Here is a 13,337-nt window from a genome sequence, read left to right as displayed (position 1 = left end):
ACTGAAACAACGCAGGCTTCTCCCCCATCTGCTTTTTTACTGCATATGTACACATGAAAGCTATTGCAATTCATTTAAATGGGATGCTCAAAAATCTGCTTATATTAAAAAGCTGCATATTTAAGACCCCCCTGATAAAATTGTGTTTGTAACATGTCCTTGTGGAATTTCTCTGATGATGGGGGACGTACTGTATATTAAGCTTAAGATTAAGCTCAAAATTGCATTTCTGAGTACCGGTATTTCTTTTATTCAAATCGTTGTGAATCAGGAGCAGACAAAAAAATGCTGCTTGAAAAAGAGCATTTTTGTTACGTAGACAATACACTGGGCGGGTCACAAGCTCCCTGTTCCGCTCTATTACTTGCAGACAAACAGATCCACGTACGGCTTTGTTTTCCTTGAATGAGCTGGAATCTGGTTAAAAACTGTACGGCTGGATAGCTCCAATATTGCTTGCCATTTTTGTTCATGTTAGGTCGGCGGTGTGAGGGGCTGTAAGCTAGCAGGAGAGTGTGTAAACAAAGACTTCTCAGCAACGGCGCTCTTCACCAACAGTCCCACCTACAACTCAGAAGCCAAATTCTACAGAAATTATGTCCACAAAACGACACAGGATTTTTTTGATTTAGCCTAAAAACAGTGTAATCATAATTTAAAAGAGCATTTTTACAATAGATCAAAAGATGATTGGGGTGGTCTTGAAGTGATGTAGAGATACATTAGTGCTCATATTATTCAGAATACTGCTGTAATTTTTTTATCTACATTCACCTTTCTTGGTAATTTAGGAAATATTGCAGAAGCTTGTATTCAGAGGATGCTCCCTGAGTGATTGGTCACGAACTCCGTGATGGAAAATGCTGTAAAAAGGCAAAAAGCTGCTGCCTGTTCAAAGATAAACAACTTGTTTGGATTTTCTGTGACTCGTAAGACGAAATTTAGTTGAGCTCACACACATGGAAAAGCAAAGGGAGCTTCATTAAGGCGAGTTGGCTGCAGCTTTATTTTTTTCCTCTAAAATAATAAGGAAATGTAGTGTAAGACAGAATGACTTCACTCCACAGAGAAAAGCTTCTTTTATCTGATAAATTTGCAAACTAGAGCTTCCTCTACAGAACAGACACATTAGAAAAATCCTGATGATGAAAGTTTAAAAACCTCTCTGGATTTTTGTAGTGAGCTACAATTAGGATTAAACACGATCTTAACTCTTTGTTTTCCTGTCTGGGCTTTGCTGTTTCTTCTTCTTGCATGTGTGCGTTTACAATTGGCTCCTCCCATCTCCTTTACTGTGCAGACATCTGCCTGAAGGAGACCATGTCTCTGGCTGACAGTCTGTACAACCTCCAGCTGGTGCAGGAGTTCTGCAGGAATAACCTCAACCATTGCTGTCACTTCAGCCTGGAGGACATGCTCTACGCTCACCCCTCAATAAAGGTAGGAGAACCTCAAGGCCTTCAGATCTGCGACTGTGGAAAATCAGGAGAGTTCAGCTGTGTTGAGGGGAGTAAGAAAATTACACAAAGGCAAAAATGAGTCATGTGGGCAAACGTTTAATGATGGATGTGAGTGGCTTGGCCTTCCTCAGAGGCTGAGTGTGTGCATTCTGCAGTACCATAAAAAAAGTAGAATTTCTTTTATATTTTGTGATCTCTTTTTGTGTGCTTTTCAGCATCAGTTTCTTTTTTAGAAACTGACCACTCTTCCTTTATCTTTAGTCTTGTTCACATACAGCTAGACTTTTTCTTAGTCTTTTTATATATTTACCCACAACACAATTTTAATCTTTGACACTAAATCCTTTTTTTGCTAGATTAAGGAAGTGAACACGACATTTTCTCTACTTTTTTTTATCAAAACTCTTGCTTTTGGATTAAAACATGAGTGGTGCAGGCTTTTCTTTTTACTGCATGGGCTGTAGCAGCCAGTTGATGCACTGTTGCCTTCAAAATAAAAGCCCACCCTTCTCTCTGTTTAAACAGAGAACAGATTCAGCTCTGGGAGGATTTATGGCCTTCAAACGTCTCCGCTTGTCTCTCCTATTTTCTTCTCTCTGTGGCTCTCCTTCTCTTTTCCCAAAACAAATATGTAAACTTTATAGCCCCCTCCTTGTCCTCAAGCAGACTTCTTATTTGTATGTCGAGGAGCTTCTCTGTGTTATTCAGATACCAAAGAAAGCAGAGCAAGTGTGGGTAAATAGTATGCGGAGAGCGTGGGCAGAAACATTCAGATTCAAGTCACATTCTGAGCTGAATGGGACTTTCCTCTCCTCACTACCAAATTGTACTTTTACACTTTCTTTGCTCTGAATGTCCCAGCTATGCAGTCTTTTCTATTTCAAAGATTGCATAAACAGTACTATTGCCTAAATCACGTTGCCTGGACTTGAACATGAAATCTTCCACTTGTGCGTTTTAATGTATTGGACAAATCCTTTCTTTCTTTCTTTTTTTAAATTATGATCCGTTTGTCTTTTAATGCTGCTCCCATCCTTCCTTTAAGTGACACGTTTGAACCCATCTCCGAAAGTTTTTTTGGCAATTTTCACAAGATGCTTCAGTTTGATGTTAAATTATTCAGACAGTCTAAAACAGTTTTTTGGTGTATGAAGCACACCCATCTGAGGTAGTTTCCTAGCAACATGTGGCTGGCTGTCACCTGCATGCTCTGTCAAAATGTTGGATGATGCTCACAAGTAAGTAATCCTCAGGAAGACAAATGCCACCTGTGGGCAGTTAATGTGTGTTTGGCCTTGCAGAGTAACTACCAGGTGTTTATGGCTGAGCTCTTCTGGTGGTTTGAAGTGGTGAAACCCTCGTTTGTACAGCCCAGAGTCGTCAACCCCAACGGTACAGTGCATCTTAATAATCCTGTTGAAAATTGAAAAGAAACTGCTTTTTTATCATTTAAGAAAAAACATGTATCGTCTTTTTCCATGGAATTCATGTTATTGATAGGTAATTGATGGTTTTCTCATGCAGTCTGTGAGGCCACTTCTTCCTGTGGAGAAGCGGTTCCTGTGTCCAGTCCCATCAAACAGAGTTATGCAGACAGACCTTCAGGCCAGGAAAATTTATCTGCTGAAGGTATTTTGGATTTTTTTATGTGCTCTGTTTGTTTTATTTTTAAAATTTACTTTTTACTTGTGATCCAAATATGTATTGCGAAGGTCAAAAACAAAATTTAAAGAGCAGAAACTGAAAGACCCACTCAAAGCAAAATCATGTTTTTGGTGTTTTTAAATGTTATTGTGGCATTTTTCTCATGATGGAGGACATGTGTAAAGACAGTTAAGGTTAAAATTGAATTTCTGAGTAATTTGTATACAAATTGTTGTGAATCAGGAGCAGATGAAAAAATGCTTGTAGGTATGACCTAGAAGCTTCTACGGTGAGTCACGCGCTCCCTTCTCTGGTCCATTCCGATGCATCCACTTGTAGACAAATAGATCCGTGTATGTCTTTGTTTTCCTCATCCGAGCTGGCATCAGGCTCCAAATTATACGGCTGGATAGCTCCAATATTGCTCGCCATTTTTGTTGCACTGATAATGTTAGGATGAGACGACTGTTGTTGTGACTTTGGGGTATAAAAATAAAATTGAATTGAATTGAAGAAATTTGGAATATCAGAGGCTGTAAACTAGCGGGAGAGATTCTTAACAGAAGGATGATGTGAAATTGACTGGCTTATTCCATGTAAATAGTCCCACACACAACTCAGAGATGAATTTCTGACCAACTGCAGAAACAACACGGGTATTTTTTTAAACCAGCATAATCCCAATCAAATGACAACTGGAAACGCTTTTTCAAAGATGATCAGAGTGGGTATTCAAAAGTGAGCTGAAATTGGTTCGGATTTACTACACATAAAATGTTTTAGGAGGATTTTAACTCTGAAAATGGTTTAAATTACATAAGCAATTTGTGCAATAATGGTTAGATGAAAGACACAACTGAAATATTTCATTTCAACATGGTATAGATGTAAAACTCAGACAGTCTAAATAAATATCTGAACATAGAACTGGCACTTAGGAAACTCTTATTATTTCTGAATAAAGAAAATATATTTTAATCAAGCAATAATTTTGTATGCAACCCATTAACCCAGGGTTTTTATATCTAAGAATGGATTGTCTCATAAAAAGTTTTAATGGAAACCTTCATTTGGAAAGTGTCTTTATACAGAGGTCAGATACCCTCTAGTGGCAGATGTATAACAGTGCATCAGTTTTGCTTTAAAATATCTTTTGTTTTTATTGATTAACAATGAATGTATTCATTTATTTATTAAAAAGTATAAACTATTTAACCTTTAATCACTTTATTTCATTCAGTCGGGGACTTGACATTTTTTGTGGCTTCCAGGTGAGATGAGGAGATCCAGCTCCATGTCATTCGTAGATGGCTGTGCGGGGACGTGGCCCAAAGGAAAACAGTCAGTAAAAACTATTTATCGGCTCGTTTGAAGTGAGTCTGTTGATTTCTCTTTGAAACCAAGCAACCATTTCCTTCCTCCTCTTTCCTTAGCTCTTCCTCTCGGGGAATATCCTTTGAGATTCCCTTAGTCGGAGACCCGGAGTTGCTGCCCTGCGAAGCTCCTTCTGCGTGCGGGATGAGCCGCTCAGCCAGCAGCGACAGTCTGGGGTTCAAAGTTCACTATGCAGCCAAAGGAGGTATGAAGCGCCAACTCTCAGCCACGCCCGTCAGCGTGAACGGTCAGCACATACCCGAAGAGGATGAGGACTTCACTCCCCAAAAGCCCCTTGGGCGGAACAACACATTTTCAATTAAGAACCAAAACAGGTACAGAAAAGAGGGAAATTGCATTTGGTTTTATTTTATGTGTTACAAAATAAACAAATAGTATTATCAATTTAGATGTAGAGAAAACAAATTAGGTAAAAAAGTAAATCAAATGGGGAAAGTAAAATATAATTTTAATGTACATTTTCCAAATTCTTGGCTCAAAGTCAAACTTTTTACTTTATTACAATTGTTGTCACTTTTTTCTTTAAAGTCAGATTTTTTTCTTTGAGTCAAATTGGATTTCTGACTTAAAATTTTTAAGACATAATTATAAAAATGTTATAACATCATCTCATAATTTTAACAAAAATGTCAGAATTATGATCACTTTTAACTTTTGCTTTGAGTTTTTTTTTTTACCAAGAACTTTGACTTTATTTCTAGAAACATGATCTTAACCCCTTGATAACTAAATTTATTTCCAGCTATGAAAAAAAAACGTACTAATGATTTTGCTTTCATATAGATGCTAAATTAAGGAGCCACAGTGGTTTGATACGTTTGCATCAATAGGTGTCAACGGGTTAATGTCAGATACAGAAAAATGTGGTAGAATTTTCCTATGCAAATCTGTTTTTACCGCATTTATTTTAGTTGTGCAGTGGGTAGTGCTAAAGAAATAGCAGGCTGGTAAATCTAAAAACAACCTAAATGTGCAGGTAAAACGGAAGTAATAGCTCAAACATAGACTGTTACTAGTCAGATCTGTAAATAATGTGAGTTCTTTCTGTTAGGTACTCCAATGGGCTCCTACCAGACAACAGTAAACACCATGGAGGCCACATGAGCCCATCAACTCCCCCAAGCATCGAAGAGGCTCTTAAGATCATCCATGATACAGAGAGGCCTCATGCCAGCTTCGGTGTTGGAGACAATAGCTTCTTTCTCCACGGTGTGGAGCCTTCACCGCCTTCAGGGGCCCAAGCTCCTGAAGACGTCCCAGTTTCTGCTAAAGCACATCTGCATGACCGCGATCCCAACTCTGCATCCACCGATGAAGTCGATACAGGCATTCATGTGCGAACCGAAGACATCCAGAGCCTGGATGAGGACTCTTCATCTCTAAGAGATTATTCAGACATAGACCCAGACTGGGAGGCCATGACCCGCTCTTGTCCGCTGCCTGTCAGGCAGGAGCAAAGCCGAGACGCCGTCGGTGAAGCCAACCCTGATGGCCAAAAAGGAACCGGTGGAGACAGAGGCAGCCCCTGTGCTAGTTCAGCCCCCACACTCCCCAGATCACACACTTTGAGTCCTGCCTCGTCGGTGGGTGGATCTGGAGGAGGCCTGGTGCGGATGACGAGCTTCGCAGAGCAGAAGTTCAGGAAGTTAGAGGGAAGGAGCAGCGGAGGAACCACGCCAGACAGCTCTGATCTTAATGTTCCATACACACACAAACCGGTTTCTTCTCAGGTTTGTGCCACTTTCTGAAAACAAATACACTTGTTTCAAATGGCAGAAATGCAAAGTTAAGGGAGTTTTTTTTTCTAAATAAAAATAAATAATTATTATTCCTTTTTCTCTAGTTCTCCACACCTCCCCTGCCAATCACCTCCTCAGTAGCTCCTTCACCCAGAGACCCTTCCCACCTCATAGCCTCAGAAATGATTCAGCTCCGGATGAAGCTTGAAGAAAAACGCCGAGCAATTGAAGCCCAGAAGAAAAAGGTAAACCGACTGAAGGCTGCAGAGCCGTTTCCAATAAAACAGCTTCAATTATAACTGACAGTGTCTGCAACATCTGCCAGGTGGAAGCTGCTTTCACTCGCCATCGCCAGAAAATGGGCAAAACAGCCTTTCTGAACATAGTGAAAAGGAAAGGTGTGACAGCTCCCCCCAGCGCAGGAGGAGCTGCAGCGCCTTCACTGGACTCCTCAGAGAGGAGCACCCAGAGGAGCGTGGAGCAGACTGAAAGGTGCAAACCAGATGGAGCAGCTCCAAAGTCTCCATTTGAAGACGTTGGTGGGTAACACCTTTGCATTTTTTTCCTTAGCAAGAAACAGCATAATTTAAAGCTTTTACCTTTTAATTGATGATGCTGTCTGTTTTGTTAAAGACCCAGTCTGGTGAAACTTGTGTTTTCAACATGTTGTTGTAGAGAGCATATATAAAGAAAGTTAAGCCTAAAATTGTATTTCTGAGTATTTTTCATTCAAATTGTGGTGAATCAGGAGCAGAGGGATAAATGCTATTCGGAGATTCTTGTAGATGTGACGTAGAACCTACAATGGCGGGTCGCAAGCTCCCTGCTCCGCTTCATTCTGATGCATCCATCAGCAGACAAATAGATCCATTTATGTCTTCATTTTCCTTTCTGAGCTGAAATATTGCGCCAAACTGTACGTCTGGATAGCTCCAAAAATGCTCATCATTTCTGTTGCACTTGGGCCATTTTTTGGGCTAAAAACGGCATAATCATAATTAAAAGAACACTGGGAACGCTTTGCTCAAAAGATCGTTCTTTAGAAGGTAAAATCTTTGATTGTGAGAAAAAGTGGTTGCATTTCTGTTTGCTTTCAGGCAAAGTGAATGATTTTGGTCACAGTTTTTTTCTTTTAAAGTCTTCCTTCTTTTGTTGCTGACGATCAGGTGTGGCCCCGGGAGAAGCCGACCTCGCAGAATACACTCGCTCGATTGAGAGGCTAAACACGTCTCTGGGCTTCCTGCAGACAGAGATGCAGCGTTTGGCCCTACAGCAGGAGAAGATCATGGCAATGAGAGACACACCACAGCAATCCTGGGTTATTTCTCCCCCTGCTCCATCTCCACACAGGTATCACTGAGGATTTCAGGAGGTTTTTCACCATCGTTCATGTGAAAAATAGTCATTGTGTGGGCTTTCTTAAACAGGCAGCTTCGGGAGCTGCGTAGCAGCAGCGTAACGAGTCGAGGGTCAGGTCGAGGTTCCGTGGGGTCTTTATCTCCTGTCCTGTCCTCCTATGGTTCCCCTCGGGCCACCAGCCAAGCCCCTGCTGGCATCAAGCGACGGCCAGCCTCCTTCCATGCCAGAACACCGCGAACTCCCCGTCCAAATGATCTAAAGGTCACCTCCTTCAGCCGGATGCTCAACACCCCCACCTCAGTGGACAGTTTACCCCGGCTGAGGCGTTTCAACCCCAGCCAAACACAGACCAGCCCGTTTGCCTATTTGGGTCCCAACAAAGACAGCGCTAAGAGCAAAGAGGAACCATTACTGAACGCGGGAGAATCAGCCAAAGAAAAGGAAGTCGAGCTGCAAGAGGAGAGGGCGGAGTCAAAGGGAGACGTCCCCCAGCCAGATACAGCAGATGTGTTGCAGCAGCCGGTCCAAAGCAACACGGGCAGCCAAGTTCAGGGGGAGGCCCAGGAGAGGGGTGACCTGGTGGAGGTGTCTCTGTCTGAGCTGAAGCCTCCTGAGGTGGTTGCAGAGGGAGAAACGGGAGAACTTTACAGAGAAGACCAGAAAATGTGCTGTGGATTCTTTTTTAAGGTGAGCAAAAGCTCCAAAGTTTCAATAGGAAGTTTATCTTTGTTAGAAGTTTTAGTTTTGCTATTAGGTTGGTCAAAAAACCATGAAAGGGTGTGAAGTGGAATGAAAATTCTTTTTAATACTTTAGCCAGTCTATGGGATTGTAACAAATAAAGACGTAACATAAAGAAAAGGAGAACAAATTAAATGTCTCAAAAACTCTCACAAAGACCCCAGGAAGAAAAGGAATCAGAGATTTATTACAAAAAAATATAGCCAAAAGCGACAATGACCAAAGTCTAAATAAACAGGGAAGAAATATTAGCTCTTTTGCTGCCAGTTGGAGGGGCTCCGGTAGAAGATGCTAGGAATGTGAATGTTGTCATGCAGATCCTCACCCTATTTTTTTATGCATTTATTTGTTTGTTTGTTTGTTTATCACATACACAGCATCATGGCACGAAACAAAAGGAGATAACAGAGAATTTATGTTATATACAACAGTTCAATGTGCAGAAATGTGGAAGAAGTAGGAAAAAGGCTATTGTGAAGACGACCCCCACATGAACAAAAGACAGTGGACCAAAAGAATAAAAATGTAACCTAACATAGGGAACTAAATAACACATTTCATATGATTTACATATTCCTTATATCTAAATGATTTGAAATTAAGTAACAACAAATATTTGGTTAAGGGTCTAATTTTTAATGTAGTTTTGTAGATAGTCAAAGTGTTTGGCTGTATCGAATATCAGTATGACTGTTCCAGGATCTAGGTCCATGGAACCTTTTAGATCAGGGCTGGCCAACCCTGGTCCTCAAGAACCACAACCCTACCTGAATTTCAGCTCTCCCTGGACTGCTTGATCCTGAAAACCTAAATCAGGCATGTTCAGTCAATGAGAAGGTGGAATCAAGCTGGGCAGGGAGACCTAGAATAAAGGCAGGGTTTTGGCTCTTGAGGACCAGGGTTGGCCAACCCCGTTATAGATAATTGTTCTTAAATTCAAGACCAATCAGGTGTTCTGGGCAGTTAAGGAAAAAATCTTCAAACAAAGATGGCAGAAGAAAAGAAAGACAGAAAACCTCCCACTCTGACAGAAAATGTCAAAGAAAACAGAGACAGAAAAAAACAATCAAAAGGTATTCAAAAAGAAAAAAGAATTACAGCCTCAACCATAACAGAAATAAACAAAGTAAAGACAAATTTTTCCAAGTCAGCTGTCTTTTAGTTCACTTTCAAATGAAAAAAGTTTGGATAAGACAGAAATATGAGGGGAAACTTTCAATGAAAATAATTCAAAACAAGTCTATTCTGTCTTGATGCACAAACTAAGTGTACAAAGACCTAAAATGTATTTTTTCTTTAACGCTAGGATGACGCAAAAGAGGAAAAAGACATGGCAGCCAAGAAAGCAGCTCTCCTGGAAAAGAGGCTGAGGAGAGAAAAGGAGACTCAGGAAAAGAAGCAACAACAGGAGCTGGACCAAGAGCAGAAAAAGGAAGCCGCTCGGTGTGCCTCCACACGTGCACAGTAAACTGCAGAATAAACTCTCTGCTATTCACTGACATCGTTTTGTGTTTTCCTGTACTCAAGCTTAAAGGCAGAGGAGGGGCAGCAGAGGAAGGACGAAGACAAGGCAAGAATGGATTTCATCAAGAACGAATGCATGAGAAGAAAGCAGCTTAAACTGATGGAAGACATGGATGAGGTCATCAAGCCTCGATCCGGAAGTCTCAAGAAGAAGCCACGGCCCAAATCCATCCACAGGGACGTCATGGAGTCATCTGTTCCCTCTGTGAGACTGACAGGTGAGGGAAGCACAAACTCCAAAATGCATGTCACTCTGCAGCACACTCTGATCTGTGGGTCTTTGAGTTTCAGGGGTGCGTCCTCGAGGCTTCTCTGTGTCGAGCGTCTCTTTGGCATCACTCAATCTGGCTGACAATGACAAAGATCAGTCAGACAACAGAAAGAACAGCAGGTGGGACGCACATTCCGCCTTCAACCACACTGTTATAAACGCTCTGATTGGCAAGTCAAAAATATCTGACGCAAAAATGTCTGCATCCCAGTATCACTGCATTTTACTCGCTAACTCTGTAGTAAAAAACGTAAAGTCCCACTCCGATCCTCTTTTAATCTCTTCTCAAAGCGTTTCCAGTCGTCTTTTCTTTATGATTATGCCGTAAACCTATGTCGTTTTCTAGAACATGGTTTCTATAGAGTCGTCATTTGAAATTATGAGCGGGATTGTTGGTGGGGAGGGAATTATGGGAAGCCCACCTCCACTTCCTGTAATTCATCTACTTACACTCTCTCCCGCTAGCTTACAACCCCTCAAACCCCCAACCTAACATTACGGGTGCAGCAAAAATGGTGAGCAATATTGTAGCTATCCAGTTGAAATTCCGCGCTCAGACAAAGAAAAGGGAAGACCAACGTGGATCCAGTCCTCTACAAATGGATGCATCAGAATGGGAGCTTGTGACCTGCCAATTGTAGCTTCTACGTCACAACTACAAGCTTTTTCAAACGTCATTTTTGTCCTGTTCCTGATTCACAACAATTTGAATAAAGACATATTTAAATATGCCAGAAAACTGCCTTAAGAGCATGTTAAAAACACGATTTTCATCGGAGTGGGGCTTTAACTCATAAGCATGTGTTCTTCTCTGTGACTCTTAAATCCCTCTAAGCTTTACAGTAAACAACTTGTCTCTCTTTTATCCCTTTTTTCCTTTTCCTCTTGCATGCGTCCCTCAGAGGCAAAAAGCTAGCTTCTGACCATGTTCCGTTTTATTTAAGCTCTCCCAAAGAACGTAAGAGAAGGTTAGTAAGGCTGTAGGAAAATGTGTCTTTGTAGACATCTTATAGGAATATATCATCTAAATTTCCGAAGCAGAAGTTAACATAAACTGTATGAACTCGGTGCTGTAGTTTCTGCTTCAGGATCATTAGGCTTGTGTTCCAGATCTGCTTCCATGTTTTTGCCCTCATCCTGACTTTTGCAGCTGCTTTTCAGGCTGTGGTTTGCCTGTTTCTCTGCTTTGCCGTGTGTGTTTGCTGTTTCCTCATGAACTCATGGAGTTCATCTCTAAGTATCCATGAAAGCAGCAGTAGGACACATCCTCGCTTGGCTGAACGTGCTTTTTCCAACCTTCAGAAAGTATTACAAGCAGTATTTGATGTGGCTCTCTGACCCTGTTTAATGTCTTTGTGTGCACGCACGTCTGTGTTTGTGTCTTGTGCTACGGTGCCTGGAATGTGGTTGTCGTTGCGTTTGTCTGTGTCATTTGTTGTTGGCGTTGTGTGTGTGACATCAGGCCAGACTCCACTGAGGGCTTTTCCTCGTGTCCTTCGGCTGGAAGTCGCAACGGAGAGAAAGATTGGGAAAACGATTCCACAACTTCTTCCACTCCCTCCAACACTGAATACACCGGTAGGCACAACTTAGATGACGTTATGATTCTCAATAATTCTATATAATAAAGTATTTTATTTATGCATTTTCCTTTCTTTTGTTTTATTTTCTTTTAGGACCTAAACTGTATAAGGAACCCAGTGCTAAATCCAACAAGCACATCATCCAGAATGCCTTGGCTCACTGCTGCTTGGCTGGTAAAGTCAATGAAGGGCAGAAAAACAAGATACTCGATGTATGTATTGTTTTAGGATGTGCATAAATGTGTTCATTCCTTTAAAGAATTCCTACAATGAGGGTTTTTTTTCTGGACCATCTTCCTCAGGAAATGGAAAAATCTGAGGCCAATAACTTCTTGGTGCTGTTCCGTGACTCCGGATGCCAGTTTAGGTCCATCTACACATACTGCCCCGAGACCGAGGAGATGACCAGACTGGCCGGCATTGGTCCCAAAAGCATCACGCCCAAAATGATTGAGGCCCTGTATAAGTACAATTCTGATAGGAAGCAGTTCAGCCAGATCCCAGCCAAAACCATGTCTGCCAGCGTGGATGCCATCACCATCGCCAACCATCTGTGGCAGATCAAGAAGCAGGGGACACCTAAAAAGCACCCAAAGTAGCCCCCAGACATGCTCGATAGGAACAGACAAAAGACTTTTTCATCACAAGGACACACATTCCCAGTGCCACAGATGCTATAAAATGGACAGTAATGCGACAGCGGGGCGCAGGTGTGTGGTTGTCAGCATGTGAATCGATGTTCTCTTGTGCCAAAAAAAAAGAATACAGGCGAGTCATGCCTTAACTAGTTGAATCACTGAAGCACTGAATGTCAGGCCTCTCTGAGACAGTTTGGGTTCTCTCAGTTGATCATGTGTGGCCTTAAGCTTGTTTAATGTCCTGGGGATTTATCAACAGTATTGTGTTTCATTTGTCTGTCTTGGTGTTAACAGTAAACGCACACATCTGAGGTCACATCTAAACGGGCTGTCTGTGCATCGCTTTGATGAGAGTTCATGTATTCTTGCTTTTGTACGTGTGACTGACAGGCTCATAAAAGCTGCATGCAGCTTGTGTGTATAGTGAAGTGCCCAGCAGAGTGTGGATCATACCTCAGATGAGATGAGAACCATCAAAAGAGTCTGGAAAACACCTGGAAGACACTTTTAATTTATTTCATTTTGTTAAGACTTTGAAGATATTTTGAAAATGTCCTTCAATTTGTTCTGAGAACTTTGAACTCCATGTGTGTTTGTAACTTAATTTAGTTTGTATATTACGGCAATTTCCATCTTTTCAGAATGAACAGTCGGTTGGCTGTAGTGTGATTATTTATCACATACATTTTGTCGTTTTTGTCAAGGCCTTTCTTGTGACACAAATGCAAAAGGTGTGTTTTTGGTGAGGAGTTTTAAATGAAATGACTTGTATGAGCAGAAAAACAGTCAGCCTTGTCTCATCAACTTGAGCAAGTTAAGCAGAAATCAGTTTGCAAGTCAAGTGCTCAAAATGTCACCTTAACATATTTACTGTTTTTACTGGTAGATTAACTTCAAAATTGTGCACAATTTAAAAAAAAGTCAACCCTTAACAGCACTTGTGTTGGATCACAGTCTCCTCATCACTGTTGTTACTTTTTATCTC

At 41.3% G+C, this 13,337-nt stretch overlaps 1 protein-coding gene across 4 annotated transcripts in view; it reads left to right on the top strand.

The window, feature by feature from the left end:
• Positions 1–12,474, top strand: part of LOC101175684 (calmodulin-regulated spectrin-associated protein 2) — a 32,559-nt gene extending 20,085 nt beyond the window's left edge. For 2 of the 4 annotated variants that reach the window (XM_011486756.3, XM_011486757.3), the window contains 17 exons: positions 1,301–1,440; positions 2,762–2,852; positions 2,985–3,089; positions 4,376–4,445; positions 4,538–4,813; positions 5,551–6,229; positions 6,343–6,483; positions 6,564–6,777; positions 7,405–7,588; positions 7,666–8,284; positions 9,643–9,779; positions 9,864–10,078; positions 10,152–10,251; positions 11,034–11,099; positions 11,594–11,709; positions 11,808–11,926; positions 12,017–12,474. In XM_011486756.3, coding sequence (XP_011485058.1) covers positions 1,301–1,440; positions 2,762–2,852; positions 2,985–3,089; positions 4,376–4,445; positions 4,538–4,813; positions 5,551–6,229; positions 6,343–6,483; positions 6,564–6,777; positions 7,405–7,588; positions 7,666–8,284; positions 9,643–9,779; positions 9,864–10,078; positions 10,152–10,251; positions 11,034–11,099; positions 11,594–11,709; positions 11,808–11,926; positions 12,017–12,313 — 3,569 coding nt within the window. In that variant the 3' untranslated portion in view covers positions 12,314–12,474. The remainder of the gene's footprint in view (positions 1–1,300; positions 1,441–2,761; positions 2,853–2,984; positions 3,090–4,375; positions 4,446–4,537; positions 4,814–5,550; positions 6,230–6,342; positions 6,484–6,563; positions 6,778–7,404; positions 7,589–7,665; positions 8,285–9,642; positions 9,780–9,863; positions 10,079–10,151; positions 10,252–11,033; positions 11,100–11,593; positions 11,710–11,807; positions 11,927–12,016) is intronic. The other 2 variants (XM_011486758.3, XM_011486760.3) reach the window with 1 other exon arrangement.
• The last annotated feature ends 863 nt before the right edge of the window (positions 12,475–13,337 follow it).

The sequence above is a fragment of the Oryzias latipes genome, chromosome 17 (genome assembly GCF_002234675.1).
Source record: "Oryzias latipes chromosome 17, ASM223467v1".
In the NCBI taxonomy this organism is placed as follows: Eukaryota; Metazoa; Chordata; class Actinopteri; order Beloniformes; family Adrianichthyidae; genus Oryzias; species Oryzias latipes.
This window is presented reverse-complemented; position numbering and strand designations above follow the sequence as displayed.